Source organism: Protopterus annectens, chromosome 13.part0 (genome assembly GCF_019279795.1).
Source record: "Protopterus annectens isolate FY-2018-M chromosome 13.part0, PAN1.0, whole genome shotgun sequence".
NCBI classification, from domain to species: domain Eukaryota; kingdom Metazoa; phylum Chordata; order Ceratodontiformes; family Protopteridae; genus Protopterus; species Protopterus annectens.
Window position 1 is genome coordinate 168,899,008 of NC_056747.1, and position 21,358 is coordinate 168,920,365.

The 21,358-nt window shown below is 41.4% G+C and overlaps 1 protein-coding gene across 1 annotated transcript in view; it reads right to left on the reverse strand.

Moving 5' to 3' along the window:
* Positions 1-1,507: 1,507 nt before the first annotated feature.
* ARHGEF18 (Rho/Rac guanine nucleotide exchange factor 18) overlaps positions 1,508-21,358 on the reverse strand; it is a 2,448,098-nt gene continuing 2,428,247 nt past the window's right edge. Inside the window, exon 33 of the mRNA XM_044090748.1 lies at positions 1,508-6,355. Within this exon, the coding sequence (XP_043946683.1) occupies positions 6,216-6,355 (140 nt within the window). The 3' untranslated portion in view covers positions 1,508-6,215. The remainder of the gene's footprint in view (positions 6,356-21,358) is intronic.

The following is a 21,358-nucleotide window of genomic DNA, read 5'->3' on the forward strand; positions in this document are numbered from 1 at the left end:
TGGTGGCCAAACACATCTAAACACACAGACTTTTCAGGAATGTATACCTGTATGTATATGTATAGGGGTTCCAAACTTAATCCTTGAACATTCCAGTCAAGCCTTGGGCTGAACATCAGATGAGATTTCAAGATGCAGAAGTATTGGGTATTATGTAGAGTCAAAGTAGTGCGGCGATACAATATAATGTCCAGGGTAACTTTTGTTAATAACTACTGGGTTTACTACTAAACATATGCTATGGCTGACACTGCTGTTTAATGTCACAAAATATTTCAAATAGTTCGAGGACAGTGGTTTCTTCAGATTACCAATACTTTAGTTGTACATAGTGCTTACTTATCTATTACTGCATATGCGAAATTCATCTCTGTTATGCAGATCATAAACATGTCCTGCTGGCTTTGTAAAAATAGATATCAGTTTTTTTTTTCTTTCTAAATGCATTCATTTGTTGAAGAACAATACCTTTAAACAATTAATACAGGCTATGTATAATTTCATTTTTTGCTTTGGTCATCAGGAATGCATATCGTGGAAATCAAATTAAGTGCTGCTAAAGTACAAAACTAAAAAAAAAAGACATTTTATGTTTTCAGCTGCAACTTTCTTTGTTGCTCCTACACTGAAGTAAAGTAGTTAACGGAGAGGATATCAACATCATTCCAAGTATAAAGTGGATTCTGCACTGTGATTACTGAAAGCCAGGCTTTGCAAATTATTAAATATCATACTGAATACACATTAACACAGTGTCAGCAATCCATCAGCTGTCCTAACACAAATGGTAATGAACTACTAATATGAATACAGCACTGCAACCTTCCCTCAGGTGTTAAAACGTATTTCCACTGACTGTTTAATGTTCAGAAGGGGGGGGCACCAGGAAGTCCAGAACACAGTATGTGCATCACACACAGTAACACAAGTGACATTTGGCTGTGTCACTAAGTGTTGCTCATGAGAAAACAAGTCCTTCAGTACACCAGGATATGCAATCAACTTACAAATTACAAAATTTGTGACTAATAAAAACATGCTGTGTTCAGCTTCCACATGCCAACTCTACATATCCCACACAGTAAATTTCAGGCCTGCATCATCTTCCAGAAACAGTTTTCTTACTACGATGAAACAAGAATAAAGTTCATATCACACCCATAATGTTGTGCATTATTCTACAACACAAAATGAAAGTGAAACAATTTTGCAGTGGTCAGGTGTCAAGCATTTAGCATTGTGCATGTCAAAAGAAATGGACCCTATTTGTGACTTCAGACACAGGTGGCATCCCAGAATACCCTCCTAACCCATGAAATAGTGACAGCAGTGGGTGAACTCGACAAACTATAAAAATCAATTGTTTGTATTTCTAATAAAAAATTCTAAGGAAATCGCACTGCCCTTTAGTAATAAACCTGTTTTAGCTACAGATAATTTCTCAGCAGAGTCTTTTTTACCATCACAGCCATTTATAATACAAATGTATACAACAAAATAACTTCTGTTGAGTTAAAGATTTTTTTTACTACTTTTAGAACGCTCCAGTATTCATGTTTCCAAGATTAATTTCAGATCCCGCACAATCTTCCAAGATTAATTTCAGATCCCATGCAATCGCATAGAAGGGCACAACTTAATAGCAGCATAAGAACACATAATATTGCATGGCATTACTGTTTCTAGTGCACAACACAGAACACTAAGAGGATGACTATGTGAACACAATGACAGTTTTGAATATTGTCATTCTTCATTCAAGTTAGGATGAAGACAATATATTAAGACATGACAAACCACACCACATTTCTTAGAGAGAATCTTTCAGAAAGTCACTGTTCTGCTTCTCTAACAAACTGACTCCCTTAGGAAACATCTTCCTCATTTTTAGCACTCTAATGAAGTCGGCTATCTAACGGATACTTGCACAGACCTTTCCACATGACTGTGCACTATGCAATAATGAAAAGTGCCGTGCACTTCCAGACAACCAAATGTCTTATTATCACAGAGTAGAGCTCATCACTTCAGGGATTCAGTCTGATTTGGCAAACGCTACCAAAATCCATATAGCACAGGACTCTATCCTGGTGGATTTTTGCTGTGGTGGAATACCAGAGGAGGTCTTCTTTGTCTGCTTCCTTTTTCCACTGGTAAACCTTCAACAAGTGTAAGATAGTTGTTTCCTTGTTTTTTCCTTTTAAAAGAAGATGGTCAAAAGAATAATGAGTTTGTTAGGAGACAACCATTCATAAAAATGGGAAAAGTATACTTTTATCATCCTTGATCATTTCTGTAGTAGTGATCTATCTGCTTCACTCTTCATAATCATTTTGACACATGGTCTGAGTGGTTGTTAAAAGAGGGTTCAAGGACCAGCCCATTTTTTAGTTTTTAGATGTCGAATAAGTAAATGGTTAGTATTTCCTAATTTGTTATACCCTGAAATGGCGTGGCTAACATTTTGTTTTACATTTAAAGGTTTTACCTACTGATGTAATTTTAAGGGGGCACAGCATGCACACCGGTGAGAACAGCACTTTGTATGGTAATCTTTCTCTAATGATACTGAAGAATATTCTGGTTTCCTTTTTTGAGTACTTCTGGCAAGAGGTTTAGTTTACCTTTATACACCCTCTACTTAAACAGCCATGTCTTATACCAGCATTTTAAGAAACATTTTAATGTCAGGCTTTAAAGAGTAGCTTTAATGCTTTTGATCACAGTCAGAATTCTAATTCCAAGAACAGTTTTCTAGCTAAGGTTTTAAACTGATCTTCTATGACTGAAAACACAAACATAAAAAAGGCTGACTAGTCACTCTGCCAGCATAAAATGGTTTAGCACCCAGTAGCTAGAATCACTAATCTAATTCCTTTGCATTCTTAGGGTTATAAAGGTCAGACATGTATATATACCCCATGACTATGTGATGTTACAGATGGTGTAACAAACACGAAAAAGAAACTCGCTTCATGAAAAGCTATGATCACTATACATAATAAAATGCAGAAAACTTCAGACAAAGTACTTAAAAAATGTTTTCTTTGTATGTCACACTCTTGGCCTTGCATTAAGGAAAAGGCACGCACGTTATGATAAAAAATGACATATGAATGTAGTTGTCCTGCATCACAGTGTGTGATACTGATTCTCTCCCAATATCCTACACTCTACATGAATAAAGCAGTACGAAGCCAAGATATATCCCACCCCATGTTAGGAGTTCCTGCAGCCTTTAGCACTTAGGGGTTATAATTTACAGAAGGTGAACTCAGGCTGCTGTAAAAATAAACAAAATAAACAAGGGCCTTGCACATAACTATAGTTTACAGTGAAGTGAAAATTACAAGTAAAAGATAAAACAGATGAGATGAACTCTAGCTTAGGAATGTTATCTACTATCATTAAACTGTAACAGAAAAATTACATCTTTTATTATTAAATATTACATCTTTGTGAGGACTCCATCATCTGTACTGTCAAGCACCTATTTCTGGGATCAAGCCAAGACCATACAGGCTGGAAAGGGTGTCCTTATCATGTGATCCTCCTCTTGCAGTGCACTAGTGCTGTACTACCACCCTGGGGCTATTATCATGTAATTTACTAAAAACCACGGTGAGCACGTCTGTGGATCACAGCAGGAAAATGCCCCCCCAAGGAAAAACGTATAAATCAGCCAATAAAAACCGGCTTGGCAATGACAATAACAAGCCCAAGATGAACATTTTTCAGGAATCCTGTTCCCCACTAAAGTAAAGACAGACATTCATAATGTAAATCCACTAGAGAGATAAGGAACGTTAACAAGATGGCTAAGGCAAAATGTGAGCTAGACGCAACCATTGGTAGTAATGAAGATCACAGGACCAAGGAATTATATACCCTGACTAGTACTCTTAATGCTAGGACACTTTATTTGAAAAAGGTTTACCTAGTTGTTTCAGACTCAAAGGAAAACTCAAACATTATCTTGAAAGGTGTCTATCCATGTACTGAGGGCAGCCTGCGTTTCACACATGATGCAAGAAAAGCCTATTTTTTTTAAACTTATTTTCATGAATTAATATAGCTCATTCCAACAGCCCTTTAAACATTTAAATAGCAAGCAGCTTTACTGTGTTCCCAGTGGTTGCTGTCTACTGACAGGGGAGGGGACTCCGTGTGAAACAACATACATTAGCTACAAGTCTGTGTGCTACACCTAATTTCAGAGAGTGTATGAAAATGCATCTTTACTCCCACAGCACTGCAAAATAAGGACCGCTTCAACACACTTCCATCTGGTGAGAAGTACTCATTTTGAACAGTAGTAAATACATTAGTAAGAAGAGCCGCTCAAAGATTGTGCGATTTCCTGATGCTGCATTAGAATCACAATACCAACTCATAAATCTTCTGTTTATAATAAAAAAGACAACTGTACATTTGTTTAGCACCCCTTCACTGTTTCATGAACATTTATGGTATTGTGAAAAACATGATACAATTTAAGATTAAAGGAATGCTGAGACAAGTTTTCCTTAACTGCAGCTTTTAGACATACAATAAACTTTTCAATGCCAACAACAGGTCAACAAAAGGAATGCTAAACACACCAACATCCTGGCAGAGCACATTCATGTATCACTCAATCCCAATGAGACAGTAGTTCTGTGGATGCATTTGTCTGTAAATAACCGAGCCAGAAATCATCACTCATAACTGACCAATCAAATATGCTGCTTTTGGAAAGACTTCACAAGTTTTGCAATATGGAAAATTTAGACGGGAGTTGAGATCTGCAGCAAAGAAAAACATGAAAGCTGTTCAGTTTTCCTTATATAAAATAAACTCAGAAGTGCTAATCTCTTGTTACCTAGAAAACTGGTATTTAACAATAGTGCTTCAGTATGGAACGGTTTACAAAATCCAGCCATTTAACAGGCAACCTTCTTACACACAAAACATTATTTTCAAGACCATCATGTAGCCATTACCGATAACATTTACCACACTGTATGCTGAATTAACCGGATTAACAAATTTACATTTCATTGACTGTTAAAAGTCTACAAGTTTAACTCATGACTCTAATCTGCAATACTAACAATATTAACTCGTGACATTACTAACAATTATGAAATGTGCAGAAAGAATGTTCATTCCCAACTAGCCAGGATGTACCTTTATACCCATTTCATAAATGCATTAAGGCACTCTTTGGGATGTTTTACTGGAGAGCAAACAATCCTGCCTGGGTAGCAAAACCTCATGACATTGCTTTTATCTTACTTAGCAAAGGCTCTTATCCAATAATCGCACAGAACCCATAATACCTTATGTCGTACAAATCACAATTTAAGGTGCTTTGCTTTCTGTACCGTTACATTTGTACTTTAACGTTACAACTGAAGTTCCAGTGCTCTTAGGGTTAAAATACTGGGCCTTTTCACAGTTTACAATTAAAAATACCAAAACACTACATGATTTTTTAAAACTACATAACTTTACAATAATACACCAATGAACAGTTTATACAGGGACTGTAAAATAAAAATTTTAAAAACTTAATTTCTAATTACAGTGTCTTTTCCAAGATAAAATAATTCCACAGCCAGTGATATCTAAAGTACTAAAATAACACAAGATAAAAATAATCAGGATTTTTAAGGTAAAGCATCTTAAAGTGTACTTGCTGTTTAGAAAATTCACACTTGAGGCCCCCTCTGATTCTGCAGTGATAAAGCTACACCCTGTTACAGGATGCAACATCCTACAAAAGGACACATTTGAATTTTGTACAATTGCAGTCTCTCTACTCTGCCTTCTTACTTGATGCTTTGTTTCCACACAATGTGAGTGACGCCAGAAACAGCAGTATGTGGGACTTACCAATCTACAGCCAGGAATGTTTCTTAAGTGCATAATTCCTGAAGTACAAGTGAAACAAATGTGCCACAAATATTTGGCAGACATCACACAACTCAGAACCGATGTGTTGTAAATTACCAGGTGCTCTGCTGTTACTTGGAACAGTTCAGCCTTTTGGCAAAAAGCAGACCATACAACAAAGAGGATGTACAGAATATATACATGGCAAAAGGTATATACACAATATTCACATGTATGTATCTAGAGTTTTTTGTTCCTTCCACGTGGACTAAGTCTACAGAACTGTCAGTTAGTGCCTTCAGGTATTAACACGTAACATGTGCCCAAATCTGCAGCATTCAAAAGAAAATCACATTGCCTTCATCATCAATGTCTGTCTGGGTCTGTGGCACATCTGGCAATAAAGGTGCTGTCTTCATATGTGGGCTGTTCGACCTGAACTGTTGTGACGCATTAGGATCGTGTTGGTTTTCAGATTCTAGGAAGCAGGAAAAAAAGACAATGAAATGCAAAGCAAGTATATGCCAAAAGAAATGCAATCATCACAATTTACTTTGTTGTAGTACCATAAGTTCTTACTTCAAGGAAACCACTCCAGAAGCAACAGTAAATGTAATAAAATTCTATTTAAGTAATTTTTATTTATGAAAAATTAATTTTATGGCACTTAATACATACAGTACATTTTACTGGGGGAAGTTTGTTGATTAAACATGCAGTGTTTGTCTTATAAGTGTCTAGCATAAAAACTATTTGTATGTCTTTAAAAGAATCCAAAACTTCTCTTTTTTAATGGGTCACTCTAGTCATACAAAATTCTGAAGTGATCCCTGTGAAAAGTTTTATAGGTGCTGAGTTTGGTGGTGACAAATGTGTTCTTACTGGACTAGTGTCAAAGTCAGTCTCTGAGCCCATACGTGTTTCGCAGACCAAATGCCAAAATATTGCTCTTTCCTGTGGACACAGAACCTGAGAAATTCTAATCAATAAAACAGTGACCACAGGCAACGGAGTTCAAAGAGAGAAAACTTCAGCAAATCAAAGGGATGTGGAAACCAAAAATGTCAGCAACTTGCAAATCAAATGTCAATAAATAAACAAATAGATAAGTCATCCAGAACTCAAGTGACCATTAACACACTTACTATGCAATTCCAGCAAAATACAAGCCAGCTTTCTGTACGCAACTGCTTTTGCAACTCTGATGGGACTCCATGATTGTTATTTCATGCCAGCCTAATTGTATTTCGGCCAACTTACTTTGTTAACATCAAGTTTACTCCCCAAAGAGTAACTGAAGTTTAAATGTGTGAGGTAGTCATTATAGTAATGGCAGAAATACATCTGTGAAGGTGAAGGGAAGACTCCAGCTGGGTACACTATCTTAAAGTGGTTCTTGGGCTAGACACTGCTCCTCTATTAGTAATCGCTTTCTTGCAATAGGCTGACTTTGTTTCTGTTGGGCCACCGAGTCTGAACCATAAATACAAAATTCAGCCTGTCACTTGCAATATTCATTCCAACAGGAAAGACCTCACACTCTGCACATGTGAAAAAGCCACTGTAACAAAAGCCAAAAATCTGTCAGAAAGTCTTGTAGCAAAGACAATCTTAGAAATAGTAGTCTCAAACAGCAGGATCCAAAATGGAGCAAAAATACGGGAGACTCGTATGAATGCCAGTCTTTCCATAACAGATTTACAACCATAGTGAGTACCTTACATAAAAAAACAGATAAGCTGTCATTCTATCAGCTCATGTCTAAAGGGAAACTCCTTTTGAATGTGTGACTGGGTTTATCCTCCTCTTCTGCTTCAATCCATTACTTTTTGTTTTTCTTGAAAGCTTGCATACATAAGCAAACATCCTCCAAATCAAGAAAAAAAAAGATATGATATAAATACCATTCACTGTTCAGCTTACAGTGTACTCCAACAGCTGTGGAGGATCTCACTGTTCAGCTTACAGTGTACTCCACAAGCTGTGTAGGATCTCACGGTTTAACTTACAGTGTACTCCACCAGCTGTGAAGGATCTCACTGTTCAGCTTACAGTGTACTCCACCAGCTGTGGAGGATCTCACTGTTCAGCTTACAGTGTACTCCACCAGCTGTGGAGGATCTCACTGTTCAGCTTACAGTGTACTCCACCAGCTGTGAAGGATCTCACTGTTCAGCTTACAGTGTACTCCACCAGCTGTGTAGGATCTCACGGTTTAACTTACAGTGTACTCCACCAGCTGTGGAGGATCTCACTGTTTAACTTACAATGAACTCCACCAGCTGTGGAGGATCTCAATGCAGTTCAACAAATACTGTACGAATGTGTCAGTTACATCAAACACTGCGGAGCACTGAACAAGTGGGCTGCATCCTAAGATCTAAATGTTCAACAATTATGTTCCTCTCAGTTATATTGCGTGGGCTATATCTCCTCACCATCTATGAAAACCAGCCCTACCTTGGCTTTCACCACCCCATATCTCCTACCATCTCTGCTCCCACCTTGAGTGAATCAGACCATCCCCTAGCTCACTACAAACCTGCCCTCTCCACTTTTAACAACCACCAACTAACTAGACCACAGACCATCTGCCCCAAAACTAGATATTATCATAAAATAAGTAAAGTGCTGAAACTAATAATCACGGTACAATTTACTCTGATGAGGGATGGAGACATCCACCCTAAACCTGGACCCACCCTTCCCACAAGCTCCCAGCCCACTACCACCTTCAACATATGACCAAATGCAAGGTCCCCTAACTCTCTCCTGACCTGTCACCTAAACATCAGGAGTACTAACAACAACGGCCATAATCTTCATGCCCTTCTAGCCACGTACTCGCCTGATGTGTTACGTCTTACAGAAACCTGGATAAAACCAGAAACTAAAAATGATGAGGTTATCCTACCAGAGTACAACATACTTAGACGAGACCGAAACACCAGGAAAGGTGGAGGAGTAGCAGTTCTGTTTAAAAACACAACAGATGTCACTCTAGCCCCACAGCAACCCCCTCTTGTTCAATAATGCAGGAGCCCTAGTTAGCAAACTACAGCTTAACAACAGTAAATCTAAATTCATTGCCTGCATTTATATCCCCCCAGGCAACAATGCAAATACCCTATAAGACTTCCTCTAATGGCTTTCCAACACATATCCCCATGAAACTATGGTGTTAGGAGACGTTAATACAGACTGGAAGAATTGTTCCTCTGAATCTCCCACCACCCATATAAACCTTCATGGCTATACCCAACTTGTATCCTCACCCACCAGAATAAATAAATCTAACGACAAAGGCAGTATCCTGGACTGGATTCTTATCAACAATCACCCAGATGACATAAGTGACCACTTACTCACTCACATCATTAAGCATAAAGTAGATAACCACCACCAAGTTCTTTATAAATCCATCAGAAACAACAAGAGCTTTAACTCCACTGACTTTCAGAACGAACTCAGAGCATGCAACTGAGCCATACCTAAAGAACTTCCACTAGATGATGCTGTAGACTACTTTAATCCTAAATTCCTCTCCATTCTAGATTCCCATGCTCCTATCTGCACCCTTAGAGCCAAAACTAAGACCGCCCCCTGGTGCTCTAAAGTAACCAAAACCAAAATCATAGCAAGAAATACAGCATGGGAGAATTGGCGCACCTCCAAAGACCCACTTGACCATATTAAATTCCTACAACTAAGGAATGATACCAAGAAAGCCACATTGTCAGACAAAAAAAAACTTCTATCAACACCTTCAGCAAAAACACCAGAACAAACCTCAAAAATTTTGGGCAGGCATAAACAAACTGCTCCACCCTGGCCAAACCTCCACCCCCACCCCCTCAACTTGTGACCTTAAAACTCAAGAGGAAACTGCTAACATCATTAACAAACTTTTTACGAAAACCATCCAATCACTAGCTAGCCAACTACCCCCCACCAGCTCCTTTCAAAACTCCTCCACAACCACTACCAAACTCCCTTTTACCTTCCAACCTGTATCTACATCGACAAGTCCGATCTCCATTTAACAAACTAAAGCCCACTACCCTGGCAGCTGATCTCCACCCACCAGAATATTTACAAAAAGGGGCGGATGCCATTGCATACCCTGTCTCGAACATAATAAACCACACCTTGACTGAAGCCACTATCACCTCTCTCTAGAAGGTTTCCCATGTCATTCCCCCTCATGTTGTTGTCTTTCGGCTTTTCCCGGTTAGGGGTCGCCACAGCAGAACTCTGGTCCGCTAATGATTGCAGTAGCTTTTCACGAAAGCCAAGGTGCCAGCTCGACATTCAACCTTCAACGAAGGCATGCCCATTTAAGCATGTCTTTCGAACGCCACCCAACCGTGAAGTGGACATGCAGACTCCACACAGAAGGCACTCGCTGCACTCCAGCCGAGAATTGAATGGGAGAAGGGAATTCCTTAGCCCTCTCAAACTTCCGACCAATAGCCATACTATCACCGCTGGCCAAAATTATGGAAAAGTGCGTCCACAACCAATTAATGCACTATCTCACCCAAAATAAACTACTGGCCAACTCTCAGCATGGTTTTAGGCCACATCACAGCACCACATCGGCCCTCCTATCCTTCTCTAACTCTATCAACACCAATCGAAACAATAACAAACTTACTTCAGCTCTCTTCCTAGATCTCTCTAAGGCCTTTGATATGGTCAATCACCAACTACTTCTCCGCACCCTGAAGGAACTGTCACTGAATAGTAGCTCCATTAAATGGCTCCAATCTTACTTGTCTAATGGACAACAAGCAGTTTTATGGCAGAATACCCTATCCACACATCTACCCATTACTCTAGGAGTCCCCCAAGGCTCCATACTAGGACCACTACTCTTCTCAGTCTTTATCAATGACCTACCCATCATCACTCCCAAGGCCACCTGCATACAATACACGGATGACTCTACTTTAATATGTACCGCCTCCTCCTCAACTGAGCTTATAACCCTAACCCAGAATGCTTTCAATGATGTAGAAAAATGGTTTGCAAACCTTCAGCTTCCATTAAACCCCGACAAAACTAAACTGCTCATATTTTCTCCACCTGCAAATCCTCACCATTCTTTACTATAAATTCCAACAATGGCACAACTATATCCCCAGATACTCACACAAAACTCCTGGGTGTCACAGTCGATAACGCCCTAAAATATGATATCCATGTCAATCAAGCCATCAAATCAAATCAAACAAAAAACTGGGCTCCCTATACAGGATCAAACCCTTCCTCATTCCTTTTGCAAGAACCACTATCGCTCAGTCCCACCTACTATCTACCTTCCTCTATGCCTCCCCCCTCTTCACTAACCTGAACTAAGCCACCCTTACCAAACTTGCTAGTTGTTACAACCATATTTGCTAGATTTGCTGCAGGTGCTACCTCTAAGACCCACCACTGTATCAACTTAACTCACCTAGGATGGCTGGAGTGGCCCAGTCTTCCCCGATATGACCAACTTGTAATAACCCACAAAGTACTACATCAACCCGAAAAAAACATCAACACTAAATAAGATCATCAAACCATACAGCAACCTAAGGTCACTACGCTCTGCTGACAAACTGCTGGTACAAACAACTAAGAGCATAAATGTGGCTGGAGACTCTCTATTCACCAACTCATTAGGCAAAACTTGGAATATGCTACCTGCCAAACTTGCTCACCAATCCTCCTTGACCCAGTTAAAAAAAAAAGCCTCAAACTACACAGCATTGGTAGTGTCCCTACTTAAACCCCGACTAATCACCACCCGCTGTTCCTGCAAACTCTCCCTAAGCAGTTCCTGCAAACTCTCCCTAAGCATTTCAATCTTATACTCTAATAGGTGTATGAATTCTTGAAAGGACTTAGCCCATAACTCCGTGTATTACTGTCTGAAATTGAAGCCACATGACTTTGATGTTGTCTACTATGTTTTATCCATATTTGTCACCCTACTGAAAACTGCATATTATACTTATCTCTAAATGTTTCTATTGATCCTAATGTATTTATACTCTGCTTTCTGGAGCTTTTCTCCGCAGGCCTCTGCTGAAAATGGACATATATTCAGTCAGACTTTCCCCGTAAAGAAATGTAAAATAAAATAAAAATAATAAATAAATAAATCTTGCAGGATGGAAGCAGATGCAGGAAAGTCAAGACTATCAAATGTCCAACACTGATGTAATGAGGTACCAAATGAGGCAGGACTCCTAAACTCACAGCCAAGACAATAACGCTAACTGAAGGGGTGAAGCGAGGACAAGTGGCCAACATACAGGTGTCTGCAATGGAGACATTCTTCCAGAAAGCACTGCAAGCAATTAAATCCGCTGAACTCTGACTGCCGCACTTTTTAAATGGTGGAGAACTGCCTTATGGGAAAACATAATGCAGGTACAAATCTACTTGGAAAAAAGGTGGCTCTGTCTTATAAAGCATACATACTTGCCTCAGCTAAAACCTGGCCTCATGGTGCACAGAGTAGGAATGGCTCTCTCCTCTGGTTTGACAGTCTGGAAACCACTTCAGTTTTGGTTCCCTACAAATAAATGGCTGGCAGCTCTAAAATCCCACAAGCAGAGGTGATCTCAAGGATACGAAATACAATGCCACTAAATTACATGTTATGAATGAGGACAGCAAGCCTGTCAATCATGAAATTAAAATGCCACAGAGGACGGAGCTCTTCACAGGTGGGTGGAGATCTGGAACTGCTTGATCAGAAAGTGCTAAGTGATAACATATATATTTTTTGATAGGTGATAAACGTGTCCTCCACAAGGTTATGATGTGAAATTGCTAACACATACTTCATGACACAGAACAACTGGGTACCAAGTCATACAGGTGTCAGACAAGTCAAAATCACCTGCAAACTGATGAAATGGGGAGGTACTGGGGTATACTGTTTCAAAACGGAGAACCTTTTCTGTTTGGCAAAGTGCATCTGGAAGTTTTCCTGGTGGCTTCAATTACTTCTAATGCTCCCCCCAAAGTATGCTATGTTAATAGAGTTTACAGGAGTCAGACCCTGAAGCAGCGCTGCCTGTCAATCAAACCAATGAGAATTCCCACGGCAGCAGAGACCAAATAGCATTATGTCATTTTTTTTTTTTTTTTTGTTCATCATGGAGTAAACAGTCTAATGCAGGACTGGAAAGGCTTTAACACTGTATCAACATAAATGTAGGCTGCAGTTGGATGCATGAAAGACCACTATGGATGCAGTAAGACAAGAGCCTAGAAGAATCTCTATTTAAGCTTAGCCTCAGGGAAAAATAAACATTTCTCCAGTTCCTTGTCAACTAGGAATGACTGCAATACAGACAGGTAAGATGCATGTCTGAGAGGTGCAAGTTCTAATGTGATACACAAGAATACTCTCTTGCCAACCCTATCTATGGTTTTAGACATCATGCTAACAAAAAAGAAGCATGGTCCCTGGGCCCTGTACCACACTTAGGTTACACTGCATTCACCTAGAGGAGATCTGGTCTGCACTGGCTCCACTGCATGGGGACTTGCAGACAAAGTCTTGGGAGAAGGAGAAAGTACAGTTTTGTACCTACCATAAATGTAGATGTTTGAGTGGTTATACTGCTGTAGTCATCACACTTGGGTTATCCTGTCGTCAGGCGGTCCTGCAGTCGGCCGAATCCCAAAGTCCTGGTCCGGCGTCGGCTGTCGTCACCTCTTCCCTGACGCCAGTGCGACAGGGGTATAAAAGAGACAGCCGACACCATTTTCTTCAGTTTTTCTTGCCCCAGATGTCAGGTGCCCCCAACTAGGAAGGCAATACAATAGCTATGCAACAATACCTTAGTAGATAAACAACAGTACTAGCTGTTAGCAAATACACCATATAGACATGCATCCAAATGATTGATGTACATGGAGTTGTAACTAACGCCCTGGTATGTAGAGGGGATGGAGGGAGGGTAACCTGGACTGCAGCAGTATAACCACTCGAACATCTACATTTATGGTAGGTACAAAACTGTACTATGTTCATCGTGCTATACTGCTGCAGTCATCACACTTGGGTAGAATCCCAAAGCTATGGAAGGGTGGCTGGTACTAAACTGGGTTAGGTGATGCTAGGATGCCCTGCAGAACTGCAGTGGCAAAACCAGCTCTGGTTTTTGAGTATAATGGAAGGTGGTAGTGCTTGGTAAAGGTGTGCACTGAACTCCAAGTAGCTGCCTCCAGAATGTCTTTGGTTGGAACCCCTCTAAGAAAGGCTGCTGAGGTTGCAGTAGCCCTGGTAGAATGGGATCTAATATTAACAGGCACTGCCTTCCCCCATGGTGCGAGTAGCAAAAGCGGATACAATGTGCTATCCATTTGGAGATGGTCTGTTTTGAAATAGACTTTCCTTGTGAACCTGCAGCATATGATACAAAGAGTTGGTCAGTTTTTCTGAAGATCTTTGTCTTATCTAAATAGTAACGTAGCTGTCTGTGAATGTCCAAAGAGTGAAGGAGCCTTTCTCCTTTATTCTGTGGGTTAGGATAAAAGGTGGGTAAATGGATGGACTGATTCAAAGCCACACTGGATACTACCTTGGGCATGAAGGTAGGGTTAGTTCATAAAGAGACTCTGTCCTGATGGAAAATGATGAAAGGTTCCACTGCCATAAGTGCCTGTAGTTCTGAGACCCTGCGTGCTGAGGTAATAGCCAGTAACAAGGCTGTTTTCCAAGACAAGTATTGTAGTTCTGCTGAGAAGGCTGGTTCGAAAGGAGGCAGTGTTAACTTTTCTAAAACGAAGTTCAGGTCCCAAGTTGGTGTTGGTGGTTTTCTGGGGGGTCTTATATTCTTAGCCCCTCTGAGAAACTGCCTAAGTAAAGGGTGTGAGAAAATTGGAGGATCCGTATTGTATTGAGCTGAAATGGCTGAAGCATGGATCTTAATGGAGGAGAAGGAAAGGCCTTTGTGTAGCATCTCAGTTAGGTATTGCAGTATGTGAGGAATGTTTGGTATCCAGGGATTTTGACCTTTAGCCTGGTGCCATGTACAAAATCTTTTCCATTTGTCTGAGTAAGTCTTCCTGGTGCTAGGCCTCCTGGCCTTCAAAATGACATTCAGGACATCCTTTGAGAGAAGTATTGACTGATAATTTAAGGAATTCTCCATGCAGCTAAATTTAAAGTTCTGAGCTGGCTGTGACGGGTTTGAGAGGTTTTCTGAGTCAACAGTAGTGGGAATTGAGGCAAGATCCATGGAGGGCTGTGAGTTCAGTTCCTTAGTAATGGGTACCAGTGCTGGCGTGGCCAGTCCAGAGCAATGAGGATCATTTGTGGTCTCTCTGATCTGACCTTCAATAATACCTTGGTCAATAGAGGTAGTGGAGGGAAGGCATAGACTGTCAGTGTTGTCCAACTGAATGATAGCGCGTCCACTTTCCAGGCTAGGGAGTGATGAGTCCTTGTGCAGAATTTTTGTAATTGGCAATTGTTGGGGGAGGCAAATAGATCTATGTCTGGACATCCCCATCTTTGAGTTATCATTGAAAATACTTGTGGGTGTAGTCTCCACTCGTGAGGGTCTGCCATATTTCTGCTTAATTCGTCTGCCAATATGTTTTCCTTTCCTGGCAGGAATTGTGCTTGTAGTTGTACTTGGTAGGTCAATGCTGTGTTCCATAAGGTCATAGCCTGTCTGCATAAAGGGTAGGAGTGTGTTCTCGCTGTTTGTTTATGTACCACATAACTGTGGTGTTGTCTGTCCTTATTAGAAGTTGTCCTGGATGCAAGAGGTCCTTGAAGGCTGTCAGTGCATTTTGCACAGCATCTCCTTTTGGTTGATGTGTAGATGCATTTGTTTTGCAGACCATTTGCCCTGTATGCACTGTCCTGCCATGTGTACTCCCCAGGCGTAGTCTGAGGAATCTGTTGTCATGGTTTGGTTTGCTGGAGGTAAGACGAAAGGAAGACCCTTGTTTATTTGACATGCTTGAGCCCACCATAGGAACTCTCTTTGATGGCAGGGAATGATAGGTATACTTGTTTCGAGGCTGTGCCTGTGTTGAGACCATACACTTTTCAGGTACCATTGTAATTTTCTCATATGCAGCTTGAGCTGGGTAAAAGTTGCTATCTTTTTGAAGTATTGAGTCAATTGTTTTTGTTTGTCTGGCGTGAGGTAAGCCATCTGGGCCGTTGTATTTAAGCTGGCACCCAGGAATATTATCTTTTGCGAGGGTATTAGTTTTGACTTCTTTTTGTTTACTGTGTACCCTAGGCAACTGAGCAGCTGTGTTACAAAAGCCAGATGCTGTAACAGAATGTCCTTGCTGTCCGCTTGGATCAGGCAGTCGTCCAGATATGGATAAATTTGTATTCCTCGTTGTCTGCAATATGCAATTACTGATGCCAGGCATTTTGTAAATACTCTGGGCGCAGTAGATAAGCCAAAGGGCAATGCAGAGAATTGATAATGCGTTGTACCTGCCAAAAATCTGAGGTATCTTCTGCAATCTTGTCTGATAGGGACATGCAGGTATGCCTCTTTGAGGTCCAACGTTACCAGCCAAGACTCCTTGCCCAGCATGGGAAGGAGCTGCTGTAGTGTGAGCATTTTGAATTTGGGTACCTCCAGGTATGTGTTTAGAATTGAGAGGTCTAAGATGGGCCTCCAGGCTTTGTCCTTTCTTGGGACTAGAAACAGTCTTGAGTAAAAACCTTCACCTTGCTCCTTTGTAGGTACCTTTTGAATTGCTTTCATATCCATGAGAGCTGAAATTTGCATTTGAGCCTCTACCCATTGGTTTGGAGGCAGATTTGGCATGCCTCTCATCCGTGGTAAAGTGTGGAAATGAAATCTGTAGCCTCGGGTAATAATGTCCAGAATCAATTTGTCCTTTGTTATGATGCGCCAATTTTGTGGAAATAGAGCCAGTTTTCCTCCCAAAGGTGCTGCCAGGGCAATTTTGCTTAGCAGGCGAAGAGGGAAGTCATTGTGTTTGTTTCCTGAAGGGTTGAGATCTTTCGTCTCCACCTCTGAGTTGTTGTATGCCATTGTCTAGGCCTGAAAGAACCTTGTGGCTGGCCTCTGCCCCTTGGGCGCCTGTATCTACCTCTTTGGGGTCTGCCTGATGCAGGAAAGGACCAGTTTTTTGATGGCCAGTTTCTGCTGAAACAAGGAGGTTGTACCTGTAAGAAATCTTTAACTGTTTGCATAGATTTTGCCTTTTCTTCCATTTTCTTTAAAACTTCCTCTGCTTTGACACCAAATAACACATCTTTCTGCAATGGAGCATCCAATAACTTTGCTCTGACATGTTCTGGTAAGGCTTGTTCTTTAAGCCAAGCATGCCTACGTATTACAGACCCTGTGACAGCTGCTCTACATGAGGCTTCCAATGAATCAAAACCACACTGTAAGGTATGCTTTCCCACCTGTTCTGCTGCATGCAGCAAATCCTGCATCTCTTTAAAATCAAGTTGATCTGTCTGAGGGATCAGTTTCTGCTTTAACTGTGTAATCAAATACTGTTGGTATTTTAGCATGTGGAATTGGCAGTTTAAGGCCCTCATGGCCAAAGTGGCAGACGTATACACTTTCTTTCCCCATCTTTCTAATGCTCTGGAATCTCTTTCAGAAGGAAGTGGATTCTTAGCAGTAGAGGCCTTAACCCCTTTGGGACCCTGGGAAATGGTCTCGGGGTCTGCAGTAGGGCTTTTGTATAGAAACTTATGAGTATCAGGAACTCAGTAGTATCTGTCTGGTTTAGCTGGTGCTGGAGGTAAGGAATCTGGGTTTAAACTGGATTCAGAGAAAAAATCATCCAAAATGTCTAAAATTGGAGGAATTGCCAGGGGTCTATGCTGTGGAAGAAGAAGAAACTCACGGAGTCTTTTCTTGGAGTCAGAGTAATCTTGGCCTTCCCAGTGGAAGTGTTCCCTCATGGTGTGTAAAGTCTCCCCAAAAGAGTAGTCTTCAGGGGGGGAGACAGAGGGAATGGACTCTTCAGCATCTTAGTCTTCATAAGGAGGGAAGGAGTAATCCTGGTCGTCAGAGTTGCCTGTGGAAATGAATGCTTGGTCAGAGGAAGGATAATCTTCCTCCAGTCTAGGCCTTTTGTCAGGTGGGGGTTGGGATCCCCTGATAAGGGTAATTAAATCCTCAGCCATCTTAAGCATCTGTTTTTTAGGCATAGGTGCCTGTGTGGGGGGGGGGGTGGCCCCGTTTTTCTAACTTTCAAGGGGGCTTTGAGTTCAGCATAAGGCTTGGCAGAGATAGTTGTCGGTTTGAAAACACCTTCAGAGACTGAAGGCCTATCCAAAATTTCCGGATCCCCGTCGGGGCTGGCGTCCGAGGAGTGAGGAGGAACCGGTTCCTGAGGCCCAACTGCTTTGGTTTGGGAGGCCGTCAGAATTTCTGAATCAGCGGTAGTCAGGGGCTGCGAAGGAGCCTCGCTGAAAACCGGAGAACCGGCGTCAGGCCTTGCTGAGGCCTCGGCATCTGGTCTTGGCCTTGGCTGCCAATCCTTAATCTTTGCGTTTTTTTAATCATTGCTGATGTCGGTTGCTCCAACGGCATGCTATAGTTAAATTTTATGCCAAAATAATGCTGGGTGAATTCTGCCCGATGCTTAATTGCACGTCTGTTGAACCTAGCACAAAACCGACAACCAGAGACGTCGTGGTCTGGGCCTAGGCAAGGAATACAATAAGAATGAAAATCCTTATCTTATGAGGTATTTGCTTCCCACAAGAAATTCAATTATTAACTTTGTCTGACATCGGTCTGAAGCAAGAAAAGTTTCCCCAACGGGGTACTTAGCTTTAGAGAAGACTTTGGGCTGAAACTCTCAATTCGAAAATTTCAGGAACTGGCCGACTGGCACTTGCGAACTGCTTCTGCTTCGGGCACCGTGTGGCATGAAAGACTGAAGAAAATGGCGTTGGCTGTCTCTCTTATACCCCTGTCGCACTGACGTCAGGGAAGAGGTGACGACAACCGACGCTTGACCAGGACTTTGGGATTCGGCAGACTGCAGGACCGCCTGATGACAGGATAACCCAAGTGTGATGACTGCAGCAGTATAGCACGAAGAACATCAGACTGTTGCCTCCTGGAGGCATATATGACATCCAACAGGACTGATTCCAAAGTGAGGAAAATCAAGGTTCTCCCTCCTTACTCGGCTGCACAAAACAGCATGAAAGTGAGCTTTACTCAAGCATGTCCTGAAACCTAGCCCCTCACATTCAAATAACAATATTATACTATTGATAAGTAGACATCTTGTTTTGGTTTTATTATTTTTGGACTGTAAGTGTATTTGGTCCTCCTCCCTCTTCTACCAAACATTTATTTAGGTAATTCTTGGGGAAATATGTGGAGCTCACAGGAAATTCCACGGAGGAACTGCTAAGCATTGAGTCATCTCTAAATGAAAGGTGACTAGAGTCAGAATAACTGTGCAGGGCAGGAAGAGTCACTATCTGCATTGCTAATAATGGTTTCTCGTTTTCAAACTCCTATCAGGAAGCTGAGGACAGCTGTCCCTCACCCCACCAGCCCCCAGCAGGGGGCAAGTTTATGCACTACTGATATAAGTGGAGTCAAGTGAATGACAGGTGTGTGCCAAGAGACACGGACACAGCACAAGAAGATTCAGCATTCTACCTGGGCCGTTAGACCCTGCTGGATCTGGGGTGAAGAATGCCCGAGTGCAAACCTTATCACACATCCTAGGAATGAAGCTACTCCCAGACAATCGACCACAGAATGGGTGAAACCAACAATTTAGGCTATGGTCACCCTCAGGGCAGAAACTAGGCATATGCCTCATAAGGTCCTTCACTGTCCCCCTGAAGTGCAGGAGTGGTTCGAGTCCCAAGTTTTGTTAATGAAAGATGAGATGAAAACCCACTGAGACCAGAAATCTTTTTTAGATAAGGTCTTACTTCTAGGAGGGACTGACAGAGGCCTCCATTTCTCTACCCTTCTGATAGTCCTCCATTACAGACGTGATGCTGCTCATGAAACCTTTCTGCTGATCCTCTGGAAAACTGGGTGACTTGGTTGAATCCTTGGCATACATGGCATTGGTTCCATTCGTGCACCTGTCCCAGGCATTACAGAAAATCTTGTTGCATGGTTTGGCTCATTAGAGACAATGCTCATAATCTGGAAAAAAACAAGGGACACTATAGATTCTGCTGTAGTCGCCCGATGTGGGAACTTTTCCCAACAAAAGTTTAGACAAACATCAGAGATGTGCAAGTGATGCAAAAGTGGAGCACGACATTATGGTGTACACCAACAATGGGCATGCACCTAAATGCAGCAGCTTTAAGAAAAGGAATGTCACTTTAGAATGAAAAAGAATGAGTCCAATCACAAACCCAACCAACAACAGTCTTCAATATTAAATCTGTGTTACTTGATGTTTTGGAAGACACCAGTTATTTTTCTTCAACTTGTTGGCAAAATTATGTGTAGTACTGCCATTTACTGTAGGAAGTCTGATCAGTTGTGGCAGGTGCCTTTAGCTATCTTGTCATACATGAGACGGCTCTAAGTAAATACAAACACACACAGACTGCAGTTTTTCTGCTAAACACAGCATAGATATACACATGCCCACATACTGACCTAAAATTTGTCTGAAAAGTGACTGATTTGTCAACTAGCTGTGTTGAACAAAAGTACTTCCTGACAACTGGTCAAAAGAGAGGGAATTATCAACCCCAGTCTCTGGGTCCCTAACTAAATCATTAAATTAGAGTGGTGTGTTGCCTAGGTGGGGTTATCTACCAAAACCGAAGGTACTACACTTTTCAGCATTTAGTTTGAGCCCATTTTTAGTATAAGAAGAGCTGACAGGGGAGAGTTCATTCTGGAAGGTTTGGTTGTCAGCCAGATGTCTTGGATGTCTCCTTATAGATCTGAAAAGTAATGGCCAAAAAGAGGAGGACTCAGCACCAAGCCCGATGGATCCCACTGGTCACTTCCTTACTTTCTGATTAGGCAGCTGCAATGTGCAGCTCGAGCTTCCGTATGATGCTAGCATGGGGAAGAAGTTTTGGCCAGATTAAGATGTGCCAAGTGTACCGCAGGGCCACAGTCTACAAACTTCAGATGAAGGGTGATGGGTCTATAATTACCAGTGCTGGTTGTTGTAAGATCACTCTCATGGAAGGGCATCACCACCATAGTGTGTCACTCACAAGGAACAAAGCAAAATAGCTAAATGTAGGTTAAACATTTAAAGGAGGGTGTCTGCAAGGGCATTTTTAATACTATAAATGAAGCAACCAGGTACACTGTCAGGTCCCACTGAGGAAGTCTTAGCACTTTAAGTAAATGATTTTTAGAGATAATTTGGGGAGTAAGGGATTCAGATATTTCAGGACTTTGATAGATGCCTCTGGAGGTCAAAATGGCAACAGACATGCTTGGCAATGTCTATATGGTCAGAACTGGTGGTGTCATTAAGA